Source organism: Phaenicophaeus curvirostris, chromosome 23 (assembly GCF_032191515.1).
Source record: "Phaenicophaeus curvirostris isolate KB17595 chromosome 23, BPBGC_Pcur_1.0, whole genome shotgun sequence".
NCBI classification, from domain to species: Eukaryota; Metazoa; Chordata; class Aves; order Cuculiformes; family Cuculidae; genus Phaenicophaeus; species Phaenicophaeus curvirostris.
In genome coordinates this window covers 4,974,821-4,998,761 of record NC_091414.1, presented here as the reverse complement: position 1 = coordinate 4,998,761, position 23,941 = coordinate 4,974,821, and the positions used below count along the sequence as shown (strand labels likewise).

At 51.2% G+C, this 23,941-nt stretch overlaps 3 protein-coding genes across 3 annotated transcripts in view; 1 reads left to right on the top strand and 2 right to left on the bottom strand.

Moving 5' to 3' along the window:
• Positions 1-592, bottom strand: part of EPB41 (erythrocyte membrane protein band 4.1) — a 109,376-nt gene extending 108,784 nt beyond the window's left edge. The window contains exon 1 of the mRNA XM_069875438.1: positions 524-592. The gene's annotated coding sequence lies outside the window, so the exon portion shown is untranslated. The remainder of the gene's footprint in view (positions 1-523) is intronic.
• A 1,699-nt stretch (positions 593-2,291) lies between these two features.
• Positions 2,292-16,337, bottom strand: LOC138730250 (CCN family member 2-like). The gene is made up of 5 exons (XM_069875267.1): positions 16,237-16,337; positions 10,318-10,531; positions 6,193-6,444; positions 5,250-5,458; positions 2,292-4,598 (listed from the first exon to the last, which is right to left on the bottom strand). Exons 1-5 carry the CDS (start codon positions 16,297-16,299, stop codon positions 4,287-4,289), a joined length of 1,050 nt encoding a protein of 349 aa, XP_069731368.1. The 5' UTR covers positions 16,300-16,337; the 3' UTR covers positions 2,292-4,286.
• SRRM1 (serine and arginine repetitive matrix 1) overlaps positions 15,794-23,941 on the top strand; it is an 83,748-nt gene continuing 75,600 nt past the window's right edge. The window contains exon 1 of the mRNA XM_069875216.1: positions 15,794-15,797. The gene's annotated coding sequence lies outside the window, so the exon portion shown is untranslated. The remainder of the gene's footprint in view (positions 15,798-23,941) is intronic.

Genomic DNA, 23,941 nt, shown 5'->3' with positions numbered 1-23,941 from the left:
ACCCCAGAGCACCCCAAATCCTCCTATAACCCCCCAAACCAGCCTGACCTCAGAGCACCCCAAATCCCCCTATAACCCCCAATCCAGCCTGACCCCTCAGAGCACCCCAAATCCCCCTATAACCCCCAAACCAGCCTGACCTCAGAGCACCCCAAATCCCCCTATAACCCCCCAATCCAGCCTGCCCTCAGAGCACCCCAAATCCCCCTATAACCCCCCAAACCAGCTGGACCCCCAAACACCCCAAATCCCCCTATAACCCCCCAACCAGCCTGACCCCCAAGCACTCCAAATCCCCCTATAACCCCCAAACCAACCTGACCTCAGAGCACCCCAAATCCCCCTATAACCCCCCAAACCAGCCTGACCCCTGAGAGCCCCAAATCCCCCTATAACCCCTCAAACTAACCTGACCCCCGAGCACCCCAAATCCTCCTATAACCCCCCAACCAGCCTGTCTCCCCAGTGCCCTCAGAGCACCCCAAACCCCCCCCTGGGACCCCTCAAACCAGCCCGCGCTGACCCCGCCGGGGCCGCCGCTCCGCTCCGCTCGCCCCGCGCTGCCTCCACCTGCGCCGCCGGCCCCGCCCCCTTTCGCGCGACGTCACGTGGTGCTCCCTCCCCTCTAGCCCCGCCCCCGGGTGACGTCACGGCTCCACCTGCTCGCCCCGCCCCTGCAGCGCCCTGGCGCTGCAGGGGCGGGGCGAGCAGGTGGAGCCGTGACGTCACCCGGGGGGGCGGGGCTAGATGTTCCACGTGACATCAGCACCCCATATAAGGAAAGGGACCCTCATATAGCCCCCCCAGACCACGTGACCAGGGCCGATAAGAGCCGCTGGGGCTGAGGGAAGGCCAGAGCCAGTGGGTTCCTCACAAGGCTCCGATGCCCACAAACTCATCCTTATCCACACAGGCTGCGGTGACACGCCTGGGCTATCAGTGCGGTGCAGACGGTGGCTGTGGGTGATAGGAGCGAGTGGGGCTCCCCCAGGGTGGCTGGGATTCTTGCTGCTTGCCAGCGCCAAGGGCCTCGTTGCCGTGCCTGCTGGCCAGGCCTTAGTGGTGTCCCAGGGCTGGAGGAGATCATAGAATCATAAAATCGTCAGGTTGGAAAGGACCCCCAGGATCATCGAGTCCAACCATTCCCATCAATCACTAACCCATGTCCCTCAGCGCCTCATCCACCCAGCCCTTAAACCCCTCCAGGGAAGGTGACTCAACCCCCTCCCTGGGCAGCCTCTGCCACTGCCCAATGACCCTTTCTGTGAAATATTTTTTCCTAATGTCCAGCCTGACCCTCCCCTGGTGGAGCTTGAGGCCATTCCCTCTCGTCCTGTCCCCTGTCACTTGGGAGAAGAGCCCAGCTCCCTCCTCTCCACAACCTCCTCTCAGGGAGTTGGAGAGAGCAATGAGGTCTCCCCTCAGGCTGTCCTGCGGACAGTGAGATGTATAGAGCCCCGGCGAGCTGTCCCGCAGGGAACTGCCCATGGAGAGTTGCCCATGGAGCGTTGTCCCTTTCCCTGGGGAGGTGCAAGGTGCCACCTAACGGCCACCACCCTGCGAACACTGGCAGAGACTGTCACCATGTCCCTGCAGACACTGACAGGGACCTGTTACACCATGTCCCCTCCCTCAGGGCTCCCCCAGCCCAGAGCAAAGCCCTCCCCACCTCCCAGGGCACGACAGGACAGATCCTGTTTTGATGGAATGGTTGGACTGGATGACCCGGTGGGTCTTTTCCAACCTGGTGATTCTACGCTCCTGCTCCAGGCTCAGACCCACACAGCCCCCCTTTCCAGCTTGGTGGGGATTTGTTCCCCCATCACCTTCCTCTGCCCGGGGAGCCCTAAAGCCTTTCCTAGAGGAGGAGGGTTGGGGGAGAGGAAGAGCCTCTCTCGCCTCAGTGCTGGGCTGGGAGAGGGGGGAGCCCCTGGCTAATGTGATGAATCCATAAGCTGTTAAGCCACTGCAAAGCCCCTCGCGTTCTGGCCCCATTATCACTGACTTCTGCTCACATCTGCTCCCAGGATATTTTTAACCGGGTATTAAGGACTGCTGGGTCCTTAAGCAGGCAGAAAGTGGAGGGGGGGGCTCCACTTGTACCCCCCAAGAGCAGGAGCTGTGGTCTGTGAGCCACAGAGGTGTCTGTGGCTATTTGAAAGGGGGATTGGGACCCCACCACCACCACATTCGCCTCATCACCCACCCTTGCAGAGGGGCCCCGCACTAGTCCCAGAAAGCTGGTGGCCCTGGAGAAAGGCTGGAAGGGAAACCAGGCTGAGGGATGCTGCTACGTGTATAAAAAATAGAGAGATATTTATTAGAGATGAGTCAAGTGCAGCCTTAGTGCAGTTTTACACTTGGAAGCCGCATAAACGGCAGGAGAAAAGTTCAGAACAGAGCTGGGGGCACAGGGAGAGGGGACCCCGAGGAAGGTTGGGCTAAAAGGATACAGAAACTGCACAGAGGCCTTGGAAAAGAAACAACGTCAGGTGAATTATTTACAGTTCAAATTGACTACAGGCAACAGGGAGCTGAAGGCTCATACACTCCTGCAGGCTGAGAATGCAGGAGAAGAGGGGCTGAGTTGGGACACAGACCCCGAGCCGGCGCTTCAGCAGAGTTCTGGGCTGCAGGCAGCATTTATGGACCGCAGGGATTGTCTCCCTGCATCAGATTCCACTTTAAGGATGGGAAAATCCTCGATGCTGCCATGTGGCTCCTGCCCAGCTGGGACAGGAATTCATCCTGATTTCCAGTGACTGGGAAAGGAGGAAGGTGGGGAAGATTTAAGGAATGAGACTGGGCTTTTACCTGGACGTTTCTGCTAAAATCAGCAGAAACTAAACACAACAGACAGGACTTGAGGACTTGGAGCTGCTGAGGCTGCACTGGTGCTGGCTGGAGCGTACGGGACTGATCCTGTGTCGGTGGCCTCTCCCAAAGCTACAGACTGGCAGTCATCACACTGAGACTCCACAGACTCTGAGTTTTGTTGAGAAGGGAATCCCACCTGGACAGCCCAGCACCACGCAGCTTTCCGTGCCGCTGCCCCAGTAACTCCACATCTGCTCCATTTACACATACAGGTGTTTTTCTTGCCGGTGCCTTAAACTCCACATGGAGATCTGAGTTGGAGTTCCTCCAGCTTGCAGCTCACCAGCAAAGACTCTGGAGCTGAATCGCAGCTGCAGCCCCACTGAGGACATGTTGGAGTTCAGCCCCTCTCCCACCCCAGAGCCATTTCAGAAGAGATTGCTGCAAGGGACAACAGGACAAGCTTATCACAGCACTAAAACCTGCCAGGAGCAGCACCTACAGGGAACACTTTCCAGTCTGATTCATTCCCATTTCATGCTAGAATTGCTCCTCAGGTCTGAAACAGGTGCCCTGCCAGCACCGAGGCAAAGCCACGGCCTCGCCAGATTCTTTCTTCTATCAGAACCCCCGTCCTGGGCTCAGATCTCCTACAGGAGGCCCTGAGCCACACTCCATCTCCTGCAGTAACACTACACAGCATGGTTTCCTCGTCTTTCTTGTAACCCTCATGGACACACGAGGCCAAAAGGAAATTTAACAGGGAAAACAAGACAGCCCAGTCTTAAGCTACCCAGAGAGCCAGTCACCCAGTAGATGATCCGGCCTCTCCAAGAGCAAATGGATCTGGAACAAAGCTGCTGATGGGAAAGCACATGGGAGGTTGAAAGGTGGGCACAAGGATGGGAAAGAGCTTTTGCCAACTGGTTGGACCCAATTAGCCAAAAATAACTGGAAAGCTCAACTAGAGCCCAGCACGGGGCCAGGATCACTCTCATTGCTGAGAAGCTTTGCACCACCAGGCAGCAGAGCACCACTCTGCTGGAGAACAGGTTGCAGAGCTCAGCTTTGCCTCAGGCCTCCTCGGCTTCCCGTTTCTCTTTGACAGGCCAGTAGCCACAGGGAATAATTACTTGCTGTGCTCTTGGCTGGAGACAAGACGGAGCCACACGGTTTTGATCCACTCTCCCATCTGGTCAGTGGGAACATGGATCAAGTTTGCAGTTCAAGCCTATTTCTGGTTCCTTCACTGACCTTTGCACCACCACGGGTGAAGGTCAGGAGACCAGAGATGTCCAGACCCCACACACCTCAGCTTGTCAGGAAGACCACTGGGATCGCTGGTGACAACCGCTGCTGTTCTGAAGAGCACAACCCCTCACAGAGAGGGGAGAGGCTGCATTGTCCTGGGACACAGCCACAAAAGTGCTGCAGAGCCCTCTTGACACCTTGGCCTGGCACAGAGAGGGCTACTGCCTCTCTGTCTTCACATGGTCTCCAATCATCCTCCTGCGGTACGTGTCCAGGAAGATGTCATTGTCTCGAGGGCAGTCATAGTGGCAGGAACACATCTTGATGAACATCATCTTCCGCTGGAAGAAGTCTCCCTCGGGGCAGCGGAACTCCACCTCCACAGTACTGGTGACGTACGGGGTGCAGCAGCGGCCGTCCGTGCAGCTGCCACAGAACTTGGGCCGGTAGGAACGGGTGCTGGTGCAGCCTGAAAACTTGAAGTGGAGTCTCTGACGTGGCTTTGGGGTCCGTATGCACTTCTTCCCCTTCTAGGAAGAGAGCAGATGGGTTAACAAAGATGTGACTGTTGAACAAAGGTCCATCTACGCCTCTGCTCTGGGAGCAGCAGGACACAGAGAAAGCAGAAGCGCAGAGCAAACCCTGTGAGACAGGCTCACGCCTGACAAGCACCTAACCAGGTTGTCCCTGGCATTCCCTGAGTGTATCCCCTCTCCCCAAGTCCAGTAGAACCACAGAATCACAGAATGTCCTGAGTTAGAAGGGACTCACAAGGACCATTGAGTCCAGCTCCTGTCCCTGCACAGGACACCCCAACATTCACACCGTGGGGCGGAGGGCGTTGGCCAAACGCTGCTGGAATATTGTCAGGCTTGGAGCTGTGACTGCTTCCCTGGGAGCTGTTCCAGGGCTCCACCATCCTCTGGGGCAAGAATCTCTTGTTAACGTCTAACCAACCCTCCCCTGGCATCTTCCTGCTACTCCCTTGAGTCCAGAGAGAAAAGCTCAGTGCCTCCTCCTCTTCCTCCCCCTTGAGAAGAAGCTGTAGACTGAGATGAGGTCTCCCCTCAGTCTCCTCTTCTCCAGGCTGAACAGCCCCAGTGACTTCAGCTGCTCCTCACACAGCTTCCCCTCTAAAACCTTCACTCTCTTAACCCTTCACCAACTCCTTCACCGAGTACCTTAGAGTTCTTCATGGGGAAGTCACAGGGCCGGACCATGCAGAGCCGTGTCTCCTTCTCCAGGCGGCACTGGGGATTGTTGTTGGTCACTCGGGTAGATATGCCCATGCCGCAGCTCTTGGAGCAGGCACTCCACTCCGTGGTCTGCACCAAGCAGTTCTCCTGCAGGTTATTCTGCTCTGGCTTGTGTGCTGGATCCTCCCTGAAAACTGAGCCACAGAAGAGACACAAGGCAAGGTTTAGGGGTTGGGCCAAAGAGCAGCTCTGTGGCTGCTCCTAAGTTGTTCTAACTCTTCAGGGACCGTAGCAAAGATCCAACCCATCCTGTGAGCTACTCAGCCTCTCAGCAGAAGGAGCATGCAGGCAAGCACAGGGCCTCAGCCCAGCTTCAGCCAGTTCTGCTGGGATATCAGAAGGCATGTAAGCTTCCCAGCAGCATCACTAAGGTCTCGCCATGATGAGTTTGGAGTTTAACACTTGGTACCCACAACACGGTGCACAAAGTGAGCAGCCACCATCAGTTCCAAACCAAATGTGACTCTGGGTCCCAGTCCAAAGGTGGTTTGGATCACAGAATGGTTTGGGTTGGAAAGGACTTTAAAGCCCAGTCAGTTCCATCCCTTGCCATGGGCAGGGACACCTCTCACTGGATCAGGGGCTCCAAGCCCCATCCAACCTGGCCTTGAACCCCTCCAGGGATGGGGCAGCCACCACTGCTCTGGGCAGCCTGGGCCAGGGCCTCCCCACCCTCACAGCAAAACATTTCTGCCTAAAATCTCATCTCAATCTCCCCTCTCCAGCTCAAAACTGTTCCCTCTCATCCTATCCCTGCATTCCTTGATTAAGAGCCCCTCCCCAGCTTTCCTGGAGCCCCTTTCAGTACTGGGAGGCTGCTCTAAGGTCTCCCCAGGATCTACCTCTGGCACATCCACCCACCGCTCACCCGCCATGGCTGGTTCAAAGCGGTTTTCCTTCCTGTGCTCCTCACAAATCCACTCTTCACAGCAATTATTGCGAAGCTTCACCCGCTGGGGGTTGGGACACTCTGGGGACGGTAGCCGCAGGTCTTCGGAGCAGAGGGGGATGCAGCCAATGGCCCCGTCCATGCAGATGCACTGCAGCTTGCAGGTGGGCTGGAAGCTCTCCCCGTTGTGGTAGATCTTGCCCAGCAGGTCACAAGTCGCGCCCTCGTGAGCTGTGAGAAGGGAGAAAAGGAAGAGAAGGTGAGAAGATGGTGGGGGGTGGCAGCAGAGCCTCTGCCTCGAGTGGTCACAGGGCTCTGGATGAGGGACAAGTGCCCACGCACAGATGTCCCAGGCCTGGATGCAGCAGAAGCTGACACATTTAACATTTGGTTCCCTGGACCTAAGGCTATTCCTAACATCAGTTTCTGGAATTTGGTTCCAGCTGTGCCAGGCCTCCCAAAGTCCTCTAGAAAAATCTCTTCTCCACTTGGATGAGCTACCGAGTGGGACTTTGTTTTTGCAGCTTGCAAACAGTCTGTTCTCCAGCCAGAGACCTTCCTGGCCAGCTCAGAGCATCCCAGCCAGACGTGTTGTGCAAGATGCATTCCTGACAGGATGCATGGGCTGGTGGCTTTGCTCATCCTTACCCCTAGAAGACCACAAGGCAACATTCTTCCAAGAGCAGTTGGTTCCCCACATGTCTAGAGGTTCCTACAAAAGGAAGACAGTGCTTTGGGTTTAACACCTTTTGGGTTCCTCTGTGATGCAGGAATCTCTGCTTCCCTCCAGCCACCACTGTTTCTATTTCTCTCCGCTCTGCTCTCCACATCTCTCACCTCCAGCCCACCTACAAGCCTTTCACTCCTCCTTCCCCATCAAACTTCAATGGGCAAAAAAGGAAATGCAAAAATACCTGACACACTGAAGCAACCTCCTCTCTGCAGATCCTAGTGGTGTCTACATGCCCCTATTGGCCAAAATCTTTCCAGTGAAAGTTTTACAGCAGAAAACTCACATTTGATTGAGTTTCGCAGGCACAGATCAATGTCAGGAATGTTTTCAGCACAAAAGAAATGAAGCATTTCAGTTTGATATCAAAGATTTCCTCTATGCTCTCACAATAGCTCAACCAAAATACTCGCTGGATGGTTTCCACTGGGGGAAGTTTTCCTCGGGTAATGATTTTAGATGCTATAAGATCGAAACGAAACATTTTGGTATAACGGGAGTGGAAAGTTTTGGTGCAGCCAAATGAGTATTCAAAGGAACTCATGGGAGGCTTTGAGATTCCTTTTTTTCTCTCAGCCTGAACTGAAATGTTGAAATCTCGGCCTTGTAAACAGAACAGAAATCCTGCTTTTGGACAGTTTTGCTGCTTTCTGCAATCCTGACCCTTAAAAAAAAAGAACAATCCACATAAAACTCTACTGGGCAGTTACCAAAATGAAGGATTCTTGGCTACTTGTGGAGGCTTACAAGGAAATCTGATGTATTTTCCCCTTAGTCCCACTCGCCCGCAGAATATCGTCTCCAGCTTCTGCCCCAAACAAGGGGCGAGAGTCTCCATCCCTCCCACCTGGTCCCTGTGGGGATGCAAATCCTTGTGGACCACTAATGTCTTGTTTCTAACCAGAGCGGGATCTCAACTTGAAAATCTTTTCAATGCCATTGCAGTAAAAATACCCCTGTGCTCCTATTCAGAAGTTTCGAATCCTCACTTTTTCCATCAGATGGAAGCCACCCACTTTCCCTCCGCACGGCCATTCAGGCTTATTTTTAAATCCTCTCTCACTGTTTTTAGCCCGAGCGCTCTCCCTGCCCAATGAACCGGCTGTGCTGTTCCCTTGGCAGTGCTCGCTCCCCACCCAGGGATGAGCAGCCCGCTCAGGGGGTTTATTATGTTTTCAAAAATCAATCATTTTGTCATGTACTTCATTACCCTGTAATGACCTCACTTTCCCATTGACCTGATCCAATTAAAGCACCAAAACAGATTGCGCCAGCGGAGTGAGACAGCTCTTCCTTTCTTTCCCAGCTCTACTTGGCACTGCTGCCATCTCCTGCCTCCAAGAACCATGTCCAGACAAGGAGACTTTTGCCTGAGCTGATCCTGTCACCTCAGCTCCACCAGCTCGCCACCTCACCACCACCGGCTTCTCCTGCTCTAGAGCTACCACAGGATCGTCTCTACCATTCTGCTACTCCAGGGTCTCTGCAAAAAGAGGTGAATCAGAATGGTTTCGGTTGGAAGGGACTGTAGAGCCCATCCAGTCCCACCCCTGCCATGGGCAGGGACACCTCCCACTGGATCAGGGGCTCCAAGCCCCATCCAGCCTGGCCTTGAACACCTCCAGGGATGGGGCAACCCTGGCCAGGGCCTCCCCACTCTCACAGCAAAACAATTTTTTCCTAAGATCTCATCTCAATCTCTCCTCTTGCAGCTCAAACCCATTTCACCTTGTCCTATCCCTGCATTCCCCGATCAAGAGCACCCCCCCAGCTTTCCTGAAGCCTCTTTCAGTACTGGAAGCTGCTTTAAGGTCTCCCTGCAGCCTTCTCTTCTCCAGGCTGAACAACCCAACTCTCTCAGGCTGTCCTTGTATGGGAGTTGCTCCAGCCCTTGGATCATCTCCATGGCTTCCTCTGGACTCCAAATTCAAATCCTCTGTCCAATTTAGGGAGACATCCTGGTCTATTTTCATCTGGGATTTCTGCCACAAAAATCTTAATTCTCCTTTAAGGCAGGAAGGACAGTCATGGTCTTCAGCTCTGATTTTCTACACCATAGGGATCTTGGACTCTCCTTCCAAAGTCTTTGAACCAAACTCATACACCATGGCAAACGCAAAGCACATGTTAGAAAGGTGTCCAATATTTGTGGGAAGTCTTCGAGATGGAGACTTCCCTGAGAAAATTGCTCTGCTGATTTAGCTACTTTTACTCTACAAACACACACCTCATTTCCAGTCTTAATTAGGCAGCTTGCAGCTTACACCCGCTGGATGTCATTACGCCTACGTCTGCCTTATGGAGCGTCACTCAGCACTCTTGGGGTGTATCGATGCCTACAGAAGGTGCCAGGAAGCTCAAGTGGCTTCCAAAATCTGGGGGAGGAAAAAGAACTTATAAAACCTTCTCAAAAGAAAGCAGAAAACACCTTCTACAAATTCAAATTGTTATTTAGAGTTAAAAAAAAACCCTGCATGTGCTCCTGGCACTGCAAACCAGGGTAGTTCTATCCCAAACCTCGCTGTTGTGGGGTGGTGTGAGGGCTACGGCTGCTGGGGCACTTCCAGCGATGCCATGTGCAGCAGCTGAGCACTTCCCAGAGCGTTCCCATCAGCTTCCCAGCTCTCCTGTCTTCCTGACTATTCTAAAAAGCTTGAGTTAAAAAATAAAAAGCGGTCAGCTCCTGGCAGAGAGGAGTCTTGTTTACAAACACAGAACAGGAGACTGTGGCAGTACTTCTTTTTTTCCTCTACACCAAAACAATCTTCACATGCTTTAAAAATAGCTACTGAACAAAAACATCAACAAGGTTTTCCTTTTCTGGCTGAAGAGAGGCACCAGGAGAGAAAACAGGTCTGCGTTTCTATTTACCCAGCTCAGTAATTCTCATGTTCTACACATACGCTGTTTGGCAAACGAGTTGTTCAGCTCTTTCCACCCACGTGCTATGCCACAAACACCATGCGCCCCTTCCACGTGAGCGGTCGAGTGCAAAATGCCACCCTCCAGTGCCAGGCAGTGAAGTTTGTGGTGAGATTTTCCAAGCAATTGTCCTTTCCAGTAAAAGCCTGGATTGCTGATATTTACCCACAGGCTAAAGGATGGCTCCTCGCTTTCACAGGAGCAAAGAGAGTCCCAAACCCCAACCAGTGCCTTTGGAAGCATCCTTCCTTGCAGGAGGAATGTTTGCGTGTGTAGCAGTATCAGTGAGTCCTCTGGCTCGCAAGGCTGGCACAGATCTCTCAACGTGATGCTGGATGAAGGTCCAAGCTCTACAGGGCATTCTGGCAACGCCATGGGTTTTCCAGGAGGTCTGCAGGCAAGGGACGGGGGCACAAGAAAACCACACAATAACAGAACATAACAGCTCTCACCTAAGCAGATCCCGCTGTCTCTGTGGGTTTTGGAGAGGTCGCAGTAGAGTCCCTTGTGGTGATCGCAGGGTTTCTGCGGGGAGCAGAGCTCACCGAGCTGCCTGGCACACACCTTGCAGCAACCACAGGCATCCAACACGTGGCTGGTGCCAATGGGGCACTGCAGGGGCTGGGAGGGACACTGGCATGGATACGCGCAGGCCTGCGGTTCTACCTGGAGGGCAAACAAGCCATGGAGAGAATGAGTCTCCCGCAAGCCAGCCAGGCAAAGAAAAGAAAAACACAGTTCTGCTTCAAGCACAGCCACCCCATCAAGAGGAGGGAGGACCAACTTTGCCCTCCGCTGGAGAGCCCTGCTGCGGAGAATGTGCTTGCAGCTCCCGAGGACTCGCACGGACAGATCTCTTTCTCATCCCTAACTCATCTGGAGCTCAAGGGAAAAACAAGATAACTCTGGGAAACAGGGCCAAAATAAACAGGACAAGCAGAGGCTTGGAGACCCGTGCGTAGCTCAGCTCCCTGCTTCCCTGGAAGCAATAAGATAGTAATTATCAACAGTGAGAAACTCCCAGCTCTTCTGTAGCACCGCTCAGAAGAAAACATCAAAGCATTTTGTAGCAGCAGCCCCAGCCCAAAGATGGAAAAAGCAAAGCAAAAGAGCAAAAGGACTTGCCCAAAGTCAGACAGCACTGAAAACTGACCCAAAGGCTCCGAACACCCATTCTGTCCCTCAATCTCTTAACTCTCTTCTCCCCTTTCCAGGGAGAAGTGTAACCAGTCTTCCTCAGGACCTTGTAAATCTACAGTTGCCCTGCTTGGTAGCACTGCAGACTCACTGACCACTTTTTGAAGCCCACCCTTGGCTTTTATGCAACTTCAGGTGCTAAACAACACCCTGGCTTTGTCTAAAGGAGCATAAGCTTCTCTAGGAAACCCAAGATGCTTCAAACACTCCACTAACTCCACCTCTGGCATCCTTGTCCTGAATCAGCTCGGAGTAAACACACTGGCCTCAGCTCGGGATGTGCCCATATTTCAGTAAGATGTAAAACCACGACTGAATAGTGCAGAGCATACGGCCTGCAAAGATCCTTATGCATCTCCTCACAAACATCATGTCCTAACCCCAGCCTGGTATTCTGTTTGGCTACTGCCCACTAAAATTTTCCAGGTTCAGAGGGATGCGGGAGCAAGACTCCAGTTTGCAGCACTGACACGCTGCACCCTGCCAGGCACCGAGCTCCTGTTCTGAGAGCCCTTGCACAGAGATGGTGCCAGCAAAACATTTTGGGAACCTGGATTGCTGTGAGCCAGGGTAAGAAGGAAAGCACTGGAGAGCACAGACCTCCCACTGCCACACAGGGAGAGGGGCTGGGAAGAGCCTGGGGGCAGGGGAGGGGGGAACACCCACAACAGCAGCCAAAAATATCATAGAATCATGGAATGGTTTGGGTTGGAAGGGACCACAAAATCCACCCAGTGCCACCCCTGCCATGGGCAGGGACACCTCCCACTGGATCAGGGGCTCCAAGCCCCATCCAACCTGGCCTTGGACACCTCCAGGGCTGGGGCAGCCACCACTGCGCTGGGCAACCTGGGCCAGGGCATCCCCACCCTCACAGCCTCACAGGGAAGAATTTCTTACTAATGTCTAATCTAAATCTGCCCTCTTTCAGTTTAAAGACATTTCTCCTTGTCCTTGCACTCCATGACCTTGTAAAATGCCCCTCCCCAGCTTTCCTGGAGTCCCTTTCAGCACTGGAAGCTGCTCTAAGGTCTCCCCAGAGCCTTCTCTTCTCCAGGCTGAACAATCCCAACCCTCTCAGCTTGTCCTCACATGGGAGATGCTCCAGCCCTCGGATCATCTTGCTCCAGCTCTGTTTGTACTTATTATGTTCCATCCAGCCCTTGCTTATGAAACAGCTTCCTTGGATGTTGTGTTTGTCATCAATAAGTGTAGTAAAAGTCTTCCAGCTGTTTTGACTGCATCTCAAAACAGCTGCTCTGACTTGAGCTCACATGGGGTCAGGAGATGCCAACGGCTTTGTGCTTCCCTAATGATCAGCACAGCATGGTGTAGGACAGTCTAAATCCCAACTCACAAGTCCCTTGAAACCTCCCAGTGCTGAGTATTTTGGAAGCGAGCCCCTGGTGCCTGTAGCCCAGCTGTTCCCAGCCTGCAGTCCTCGAGCCCCTCGCTGGGAGCTGGCACGGCACGGGGATCTCATCCCAACTGCTGAAGAGCATTAAAAGACACTAAAAATACAGAAATGCCTCCCTACTGGTTTTCATGTATGTGACTGCTGAAGCTGCCAGAAGGACGTGTTATTCAACCATGAGTGGGTGGGGGGCACATGAGATCATAAAAGAGGCAAAGCATTCCTAACACAGGACCTATATTAAGATGCAATCTGTGCACTTGAAAAAAATAATGACAACAAGCATTTTCCAATGCAGTGTCAGCCACAGGCCATATAAAGAAACACTCTCAAAATAGCTCTCCTACTGAAAAACAAACCAAAACAGCCCCTTCCAGGATAACAGAGAGCGCAACGGAATTAGACCCAGCCGAGTTTTCTTTCTTGCCTTCATTAATCCTTGTTGGCACCGTTGATTCCCTTTAATAATTCACCCAAGGAACCAGACCACCTGGTTTCACCTTCTGTTTAAAACCAGCTTCACTTCCTCGTAATATTAGAGATATTTTTCACCACAAGAACATCTGGATTCAGATCTCTGTTGTATCAGAGCCCTGCTGGATGCCACTGCAGCCCTGCACCTCATTTCCCCACCCACAGGCACAAGCACAGTGTAAAAAGCCCAGTTCATCTCTATTTGCGGGCTCTGTTCAATACCTGGAGACTTTCCAATGCGTCTCCTCAGACCTGCTGCTCTCCATCACCCAGTCCACCCACCCCAGGGTACATTCAGGCTTCTGTTTTATTACTAAGCAAAGCCAGTTCCTGCTGTTTGTAACTCCTGCCCCTCTCATGGACCTGAGAAAGCAGAGAATGAGCTCAAATCGTTTGGCCCATGCACTCTTACCAGTGCACACTGAGGAAGTGGCTGGCAAGGGGAACTTCATAAGTTGGGAACAGCTGGTAGAAAGTCAACATTGATCCGACTTCCTAGAGTCCTCCACTACTTAATTTGCTTTCACAGCCATTTCAAAGAGTTAAATAATGGATCATATGGCATTTGCATGGACTACCCTTGTTCCTGTGTTATTTTCAAGGATTGCTTTGGGATTTGTTTAAATACAGTGTGGAAAATGTCTAAACAACTGCAAGGAGTGTGAGACCTTATCTGGAGTATTGTGTCCAGTTCTGGAATCCTCAGCATAAGAGCTGTTGGAACTGGTCTAGAGGAGGCTACAAGGATGATCAGAGGGCTGGAGCACCTCCCATACGAGGACAGGCTGAGAGAGTTGGGGATGTTCAGCCTGGAGAAGAGAAGGCTCTGAGGAGACCTTATTGACCTTCCAGTACCTGAAGGGGCTATAAGAAAGCTGGGGAGGGACTGTTCACAAAGGCTTGTAGTGATAGGACTAGGGGCAATGGCTATAAACTGGAGAGGGGCAGATTTAGACTAGACATAAGGAGGAATTTCTTCACAATGAGAGTGGTGAGGCACTGGAACTGGTTGCCCAGAGCAGTGGTGGCTGCCCCATCCCTGGAGGTGTTCAAGGCCAGGTTGGATGGGGCTTGGGTAACCCGATCTAGTGGGACATGTCCCTGCCCGTGGCAGGGGTTGGAACTGGATGGGGTTTGAGGTCCCTTCCAACCCAAACTGTTCTATGATTCAGGGCTTTGCTACAGACCCACACGTACCACAAAGATCAACATTTCCACATAACACCCCTCTGACCTGGGTGCAGAGGGATTCAACTTTAGAGAACCTTTCTTCCCTTCTGTAGAAGGTTCTGTCCAAAAACTACACTTTTACCTCCAGTGAGCAGGATCCTAAGTTCCACTTGACCTTGTTTCTGTTGAGGTTAGCAACGTGTTTCTGTGAACTTCAAGCGCAGCAGAACAGAACCAGTGTTAGAGACCAAGGCTATGGATTTAAGAAGTGCCAGAGCCTGGAATATCAGCTCTCCCTGCTCCTGGCTTTGCTGGCAGCTCTCACATCGATCACAAACACCATGCGTGAATCTGTCATTCCTAGGATCCCTGAATGATGGCCAAGCCATAATGGGAGTAAAACCAGCCTGGCGAGAGGGTTCCTGTGCTCCACGCTTGCTCTCCACCACTGCCTCCACCATCTGCTCAGCTGACAAGCCAGAACAAGCTTCCTCCCAACTGCCAGCACCGAACCCAGTTACCTGGGAGGAAAGGAAATCAAGAACATCCTTCCTGCTTCATATTTATATAAAATCTCCTCCCTATGCCCTCAGGAAGGGATGAGGTGGGGGACGTGAGCTCATGACGCTGCTGCAGGTCTGTGGCACCATCAGGACTTCTCATTCCTGACCAAAGGCTGGGAAAGGAACAATTTGAAACCGAGCAGGCTGTTGCCAACGTGCTGTGGGATCCAGAGGTTAACGCTGCAAGGGAGAAGTAATATAACAAAGATGTGACTGGTTGTCTTTCATGTTCCAAGGCTGGCAGGAGATATAGCAGTCAAAACACAGCTATTCACATATTCCAAATCCTGAATTGTCGTGGGCAATACTTGCTCTCCCTCCATCCCAGGCTGCTGCAGCGCACCACACAACAGCCTCGTAGACACAAGAACCACAACCCCCGCTGCACTTACGTGGAGGCTTCCCAGGCTGAGCCTAGCAGAGCTAAACAACTCCCAGCAGTCCTGGTTCTACTCTCACCTCCAAACAACACTGGAGGCAGATTCAGGAGCAACAGCTCTCATTTCCTCGCTCAATCCACTAAATGTTGCTCTCAGAGCCCAGAGAAAACCAAAAGTCCCACTTCTGAGTAATGACATCACCTCAGAGTAATCACAGAATCACAGGATACCAGCCTGGAAGGGACCTGAGAATCATCCGCTCCAACCTTCCTAGGCAAAAATCTTAAACAATTGTCACAGCAGTTGGACTCACTGCTATAATTTATATGATGCTGCCAAAGTTGGGTCAGTGCAGGAACCAAGAAGCCCACTCCAAACCACAGAAAATACCTTTGGATCACAGCAGGGCTATGTGCACAGGACACCTCTCCTGGCAGGAAAGGGGCCAGCACGTGCTGGGTGCTGCCAGGAACAACCAAACAGACCTTATCAACCACAAGTTAATTGCATCTATCAGCACAACAAGCTGGGCAAGGCACAGTGGCTCTGTGAACCCAATTTGTTCACCAACCCCCAAGGCACTTGCTGTAATTTAGATACATTAATGACTGCAGCAATGTTCCTGCTATGTTACTGGCATCATTATAGCACATTAAAGTCCTTAGCAGAATCAGCTGCTCTGTCGAGCACCTGTATTAACATAAAAGCAAGCACAAACCCTGTTCTGGAGGAGCTGCAGTCTACTTTTCCGCAGAAGATCACTGCTTTTGGGAACACACGTGTGGATTCAGTGGTAGCTGGGGATGATAAGGGACTGGGACATAAGACGTATTCCTTGGAGAGACATAAACTCAATAACTTCACCTCTCTGTTCTCTTCCCCCTCATAAACCAGGGCTGGCTTCTGGCTCTCAGGAGTGAAACAAAATCCGTTCTCGCTTGCCAAGAGCTTTGAAATCCGTAGATGACCAGCGTTACACACGGTGCAGCTCCGAGCGTGATTTAGTTACGCAGCGCATTTGCATCGCTCTGCTGAGAGGCAACCTCCCCTCCAAAACCTTCGGAGGCAGTTGGCAGCTGGGGAGGGTTACTCAGCCTAAAGCTTTTGCATGCATCAAAGTGAGAAGCTGCAATGCCCAGGCAGCGAGTGGAACTGCTGCAGTGCAGTACGTACCCAGCCTGGCGCGAGGAGGAGGAGGAACAGGGTCCAGGTCACTGTCCCCAAGATGCCAGACATCCTGAGTAAAGGGAAGGGATCCAGGCGGCAGACTGACTCACTCCTCCTTCGGAGTTTCTCCTCTCTCTTTGGAGAAAGTTGCACACCAGCTCCTCTTTAAATATCCTCCCGGAGGGGGCGTGTCCCGTGCCTGAGAGACAAACCAGAAAGTGAGCTGAAATGGGTGCAAAAGAAAATGTCCAAATTCCAGGGAACACGAGCAGATTCCTGTGGCCCTGGTGGTTACAGGGCTGCCGGGACAGCCTGCAGCTTGGCTTCTTTCCATGTGGGCAAATCAAATCCAAGCAGAACTATTATTTTTTAATTTTCCCTCTTCTTAACTCCCAAAGTATGAAGCCTGGGACAGCTTTCCTGACACAACCCCCCTTTCCCCTTCCCACATTCATTCCTTTTTGGCTGCAAGAATGGAGGACTCAAATAAGCTCAGCTTTGCGGCACTCAGTGTTTTTCCTTTGAACAGGAGGGAGAGATGGAAAGTCCAGCGCTGTTGGGTGCAATGAGGTACCATAACTGACTGGGCACCATCAGCACTTGCTGCTGCCAGCTCCAAGAAATGAAAGTTCCATGACTATAAAGGCTGCCGTCCCAACTCCCACAACAAGGATCTGCTTGTTTTACGAGGCAATGAAAAGCTACAGGGTGAAGGTTATTGATAAAGGGCAGCAATTCCCCGTTGCTTTATTTGTGCTGTGGGATTGATGTAGGACACCACACACCCTTATCTCAGGGCATGATCTTCCCTGTTTGCCACTGAAATACAGAACCAGGCTTCCCCACCACCTGCACAAAAAAAGACCTTTAGAATATGAAAGAGTTGGTTTGTGTATTAAAGAGGCGTTTTGTTTATTCCCAAGCAGCAAGCGGAATGCTGCCATGGAGAGACCTGGGTGTGACAGAAGAGGCTGGGTACAGGACAAGACTGTGCTGCACATCAAATAACCTTAAAAGAACAGAGCTGTGCCTTTAAGGGACCTTCCCAAGGCAGACGTAGTGCAAGATCTCAGTACTTACTTGGGGCCAACACAAAGCAGAGGGTAGGAGCCTGTGCCGGATGCTCTGTGCCATGCAGTCCTTCCACATCCAAGCAGAGGGTGCTTGGAAGCACAATAGAAGATGGAGAAAACTGTAAGGAGTGTGTAGTTTAAATTTAGCCCCCTTCTCCTCCCTTCAAGTATAGAGTATCCCAGCTGGGAATCAAGCCCTGCATCAGACTCTGGTCAATTTGGGTCTCTGTGCAACACCAGATCAGCCCCCAGAAAATTCTGACTCTTAATTAACTAGCACTTGGAAAGCCTGTTGGGATGTGGGGTTGGAGAACATTACCACACTGCAAAACACCTCAGATGCACCTCCTTTTTCTCCCCTTCCATAAGAGAAGGGATTTCACAATCATTTCCATAACAGCTCCTTCTACCAATGACAACAGAAGGATTATTGTCTGCATGCAAAAGATTTAATGTCCTGGAGGTGACATAAACACCCAGTGCCCCAGAGCAGCTCAGAGCTAACAACACGCGAGCTGGATACATTTCTTCTCCCTTTGGAAGGCTTGGCACCTTGAACTATGTTATTACCTAAAATTAGCTGCTCCCTTTTCGCAGGACATTCTCTCACTGCTTGTAAATAAGACAGGGATAAAGTACTACACACCTCTGGTCTCGACTTCTCACACAGCAAGAATATAAACTATGGCTGAATTCCGAGCCACATGGGGCACCTGAAGATGTTGCGTTTGTGCCTTTTTAAAAGGACGGTGCCTAGTGTGCAGCTCAATTCATGCATCGCTTCTCGCCCAAGAAGCTCAAGTTGCACCCTGAGCCACCATTACGAGGGCATGTAGAGATGAGACGAGGGGGAACGGCTTTAAATTGCAGGGGGGGAAGATTGAGACTAGACATTAGGAAGGAATGTTTTGCTGTGAGGGTGGGGAGGCCCTGGCCCAGGTTGCCCAGAGCAGTGGTGGCTGCCCCATCCCTGGAGGTGTTCAAGGCCAGGTTGGATGGGGCTTGGAGCCCCTGATCCAGTGGGAGGTGTCCCTGCCCATGGTAAGGGGTTGGAACTGGATGGGCTTTGAGGTCCCTTCCAACCAAGTCAGTCTATGATCTCCCAAATGCTGCTTTCAGCATTTCCTTGAGCCTGCTGCATGACCTCAAATGAACCAATACCTCACCTGGTGGGGTGAGGTATTTTGGGGGGAAATGTTCAGCTCTAAAACAGCATTGTGATGGCTGATTAAGTTCTCAACCTACAACAAAAGTAAAGGATAATTAGATTATAAAACACCCTTACCAAGCTGCTCATCATCATCCACCTGAATGCTTTCATCTTCCCAGAGCAGTAAAACCCACTGATTTGCAATCCTGCTTATCCTTCAAGCCACCTTTGCTCAATCACGGCCTTGCTGTCTTCCCTGCCTTGCCAAGAGACAAGCACCTGGATACACTCCAGCTCCTTCACTGGATAACAAGGCCAACACCTCGCACCAGTGTCTTCCCTGGAAAGTGCCAGGAGCAACCCCAAGCTCTCCACATGAAGATTTCTGGTGACAGAGGAGCCCACTCTGCTTCTCGGAGCCCACAGCAAGTCTGCCACAAAGGACTCCTTTGGTGCACATCAGGGGAGGTTTAGGTCGGATATTAGGAAAAAATCTTTGCGGAAGGAATTATGAAACACTGACAGAGGCTGCCCAGGGCAGTGGTGGAGTCTCATTCCCTGGAGAGGTTCAAAAAGCATGTAGCTGTGGCACTTTGGAACATAGTTCAATAGGCACGGTGGGGTTGTTCTGCTGGCTGAACTGAATGAGCTTAGAGGTCTTTTCCAGCCTTAAGAAGCCCGTGATTCTACGATTTTTACCATTAAGATGGAAATAAAAGGAGAGGAGGACATGAAGGACAAGCGTTGGGTAGAGATCTTCAGCTTTTGGGAGCTCCCTGCACCCATGGTCAAAGACTTTCTTAGGGTTCTGGGACAACCAAAACCACCCCTAGCGCTCGCAGCTGAACTGTTCACCCCACTGGACGTGCTACTTGCCAAGAGGCAAGAGTGGAACAGGAACATTGAGTGATTCAGGATGATCAAAGGGAGGAACACCTGACTTAACATTGATCTGCATCTCTTCTTTTTGCCTGAGCTGCCTCAAGTGAAGGGATAAAGATGTCAACCCTGCTCAGCATCTCCCCCAAGCAAAGAATAGCGGGTGTTTAATTCACCTTGACACATTCTTCTGGGTTCATTCACCATCCCCAACCTGTGGCTTTATGAATTTACAGTAATTATAAAACAAAAAGACGTTTAGGTAATCGCTCAAAATTGTGTAAGGCTAAAGAATAAAATTAAGGCAAGCAAACAAGCTGTCAGGCCAGCGAGGACTATTCTAGTTCTCTAACTTGACTTTTTGCCTACCGAGGCTGCAGGATTTTGCCTGAATAATGCACAAGATCCTGCAACAAGGGTTTCTGTGACCAGCTTCTTCTTCTGCTGCCTCCTGGCAGGCTGCAGCCAGCTCTGAATGAGGCACAAAGGCACTCAAGGGCACGGGCACGCTCTGCACCAGGCGTGTTGGTACAAGCAGGTGCTCCACATCCTTGGGGCTCAGCATCCAGGTTACTGGGCCACGCAGAATATCTGAGCTCGAGGGCAAAATCCAACCTCAATCACCCCGTGCCTCGAGGTTTGTCCAGGTGCAATAAAGAAGGACGTATCCCCTGCAGACCACAACAGATCTCCAGTCATAGCGCAACAGCAGGTGATCTTCTGACAATCTAAGCAACTAAAAAACTAGAATACAGATGTGAGTCACCATTGCAGCCAGAAATATTTGTGCGGAAGCGTTCGCTTGTACAGAACTGCAGGAGGAACAGGCCCTCGGAGCAAACAGCCAACCGCACCCACTTGCGAAAGGGATGCTTCCTTGGGTTTTTCCACTTATTAACTTACCGCATGCTTAATTATCCCAGAGGAAAACTGCAGAAAGGGAGGATATGTTCAGGGTGGATTGCGCAGGCTCATTTAAAGAGGCTTCCTGGCCTACAGGTCTCCTTTGGTGCACAGCTGTCCATCTCCTATGGGACTTGGTCCTCACACCACCCGCACAGATGAGGTGCAAAAGGACGTGCTCAAAGTAACATGGCCTGTAAAAGAGAAGGGAGTAATGGGAGGGCTCTCCAGTTATCAGCTACTGCATTAATTACTGCGCTCTGCCTCCCAAATAAGCCACCACTCTGCCATAATTATGAGGAGCATCTTCTAGTGCATCATCAGCCACTGCTGTGTCACATCTGAAAGGGCACAAGGTTGACTTCTCCACTTGATCTCACCTCTCCAAGGACCGCTGGCATCACCTAAGCTCAAAGTCTCTCTGCCCTAAAACCTGGGACACAGCCACTCAGTCAAAATAGCTCTGCTGAAATCCATAGGTCCTCCCTAATTTACACACAGACCCAACAGGCAGCACCAGGTCCCTGAGTCCAGCTGGAATCACAGAGCCTGCAGGGGTGGGTAGCCAGGACTAACGTACTCCGTGGAGCCCTGCTCCTGACTTGGAAACATCCAGAGATTGTTCCTAGATGGAAGGGGACAGCACTGAAAGCTGCTGCTGGTTCTCCCATTCCTTTGGCAGATTTTTATTTTTTTATAGAAAAATAAAGCATTTTTAAAAATATAATATAGTCAATACACATAATGAATTCTTTTCCTTCATAGCTTAGTAGGATAATTCTATCTGTGCCCTATCTATCTATTCTATCCTTAGTAAGATAATTTCTATCTGTGCCCAAGAAAAATTAAGTTAAATTCCTTACGTGTTTACATGGCTAATGCAATGGATGCAGTTGTAGGGAACAAACCGGTATCATCGTTCCCAGCAAGGGTCAGTTTCTCTTCTCAGTGAATCCTTGCTGTAGCGACGAGGCAGATCACTAAACTCACAGCTCCTCCTCCATCCGCTTTTATCCCCTCTGTTGGGTGTCCCTTCACCTCTCCCAGGGATCTGTGGAAGCTGGGGTGTGGTACGGGAGGCTTATTCCGCTCCTGGCTGTTTGCAGTGTTAGAGCATCGCTGTTCCTTCAGTCCTTGCAGGGTCTGAGCTGGCTCAGCTCTTCAGGGAGATGCTTTGGCTCTGAGAGGGGCAGAAGTGTCCTTAAGGTCAGAGCTTTTGGTCAAGATCCAGCAGCAGAAGTACACTTGTACTCAGCTTTTTTTTTTTTTTTCCAGGTTGGTAGTTTTATTGACTGGGTGGGGTTGCAAGACGGTTCAATACCGTGTGCTTTTTATTGTTATTCTAGGTGCATTGCATTTCCATGGAATTTCTGATTTTCTTGAAGATGAAATCTCTTTGCTGATTTCTCCTAATACAACAGATGGCGAGATTATCTGGCAGATGTTGGGGCGAGCATTTCATATGCACCTGTACATGGAGTTTTAGCACATGTGAAGGAAACGACTGGGATATAAGCAGAGATATGGGAGGGCTCATCACCTTTCCCAGTCACCCAGAGTACCAGGCTGTTCCTAAAACCTTTGGAGTTTGTGGCAGGCTGAAATCTAAATTACAGGTGTCTGAACTTCACCTGTCTGGGGGCCTGTAGAAAAGCCCAGAGTCTGTGGGAAGACAGAAGATAAGAGGTGCCTGTTTACACAGCCAAGCCCTTGTGTAGTTTGTGCTTTGGCTTCCTGCTGGCTCTGCCCTTCAAGAAAGAAGTTGTCAAAGGGAAGGGAGTGTTTTGTGAAGCTGCCTTAAGATTCTGCCTCTTCTGTTTTAGGCAGAGCTTAGCATCAGGTCACCTGGAACTCCTGGAAGTTGACCAGGGGGATAGTGCCTAGAGAAGGTAGTTCAGCAACTTCTCTCCAGTGATCATTTCCCCTCATCTTTTGTCTTCTATATCCCTGATTGCCGTTCAATCCTGAAATAACACATCCCTGATACACTAAGATGGGAGAGACAAGCAGGGAGGAAGAGATCAAAGGAAGGAGAAGAAAGGGAAGATGCCAAACACTTCCTTGGTTTGCCTACTTTACATCGGTGCTACACAAAGTTTCAGAAATTTTTACTAAAGGTGATTTTTCAGAGTTCTGGGGTTACCACGTAGTCTCCAGACAGCAGGAGGCTGTCAGCGGGAACTGTGGGCATCCTCGCTCCACCAGCAGAGGAAATAGCTTGGAAGCTGGATGCAGAAAGCCCAGCAGGACCTTGGCACATCTGAGTGTCTGGACTTGAAAAGAACCCTGCAGTGTGCAAGCTGGGGAACTGGGATGGGTTTGAAGTATCTTCCTGCTTCCCTCTGCTGGCCAGATAATAGGGGTACGGATGGAATAACAGATAACAGAGGAATAATCGATGGGATAACAGGTAACAGAGGAATGACTGATGGGATAACAGAGGAATAACCGATGGAATAACAGATAACAGAGGAATAATCGATGGGATAACAGATAACAGAGGAATGACCGATGGGATAACAGATAACAGAGGAATAACCAATGGGATAACAGAGGAATAACCGATGGGATAACAGATAACAGAGGAATAACCAATGGAATAACAGGAACAACAGAGAGGAATAATCGATGGGAAAACAGAGGTACTGATGGAATAACAGATAACAGAGGAATAACTGACGGGATAAAAGGTAACAGAGGTACCAATGGAATAACAGATTACAGAAGAATAACCAATGGGAAAACAGATAACAGTGGTACTGATGGAATAAAAGATAACAGAGGAATAACTGACGGGATAACAGATAACAGAGGCACCGATGGAATCCCTACACAGCCATGAAGGGCGAAGAGTAGCAAAGGACGGGAGGGGTCACTCTGTGCTGTCACTACACCTAAGTTAACTCTACTGCTTTCTTCGAGTTTGCTTCCGAGTTTCAGAAGAAATGCAATACAGTGTCTGCATCCTGGGGAGCTCAGGAAGACTGGGAATGGGACCAGGGCCAAAGCTGAGTGGGTGGGAGATGGGATGGGTGCTCTGTGGGAAGGAATTTTAAGGCTTAAACAAGTAATATGGCATTGCCACTTCTCATACTGTAATCAGTCGTGATTATGAAGTTTATTTAACAAACTTGATCTAAACTTTTGTTACAAAAGGGACGGGACGAGAGGGAATGGCCTCAAGCTCCACCAGGGGAGAGTCAGGCTGGACATTAGGAAAAAATATTTCGTGGAAAGGGTCATTGGGCACTGGCAGAGGCTGCCCAGGGAGGGGGTTGAGTCACCTTCCCTGGAGGGGTTTAAGGGACGGGTGGATGAGGTGCTGAGGGACATGGGTTAGTGATTGATGGGAACGGTTGGACTCGATGAACCATTGGGTCCTTTGCAACTTGGTGATTCTATGATTCCATGATTCTTGATCAGGGAGGCAGGGATAGGACAAGGGGGAAGCGGTTTTGAGCTGAAAGAGAGGAGACTGAGCGAGATCTTGGGAAGAAATGTTTTGCCGTGAGGGTGGGGAGGCCCTGGCCCAGGCTACCCAGAGCAGGGGTGGCTGCCCCAGCCCTGGGGGTGCTCAAGGCCAGGCTGGAAGGGGCTCAGAGCCCCGACCCGCGGCGGGAGGCCTGCTCTCGTTGCCAAGGCGACGGCGCCCCCGCTCTCCTCCAGTCGCCGCGCCCCCTACTTCCGGGCCGCCGCCAGCGCCCAA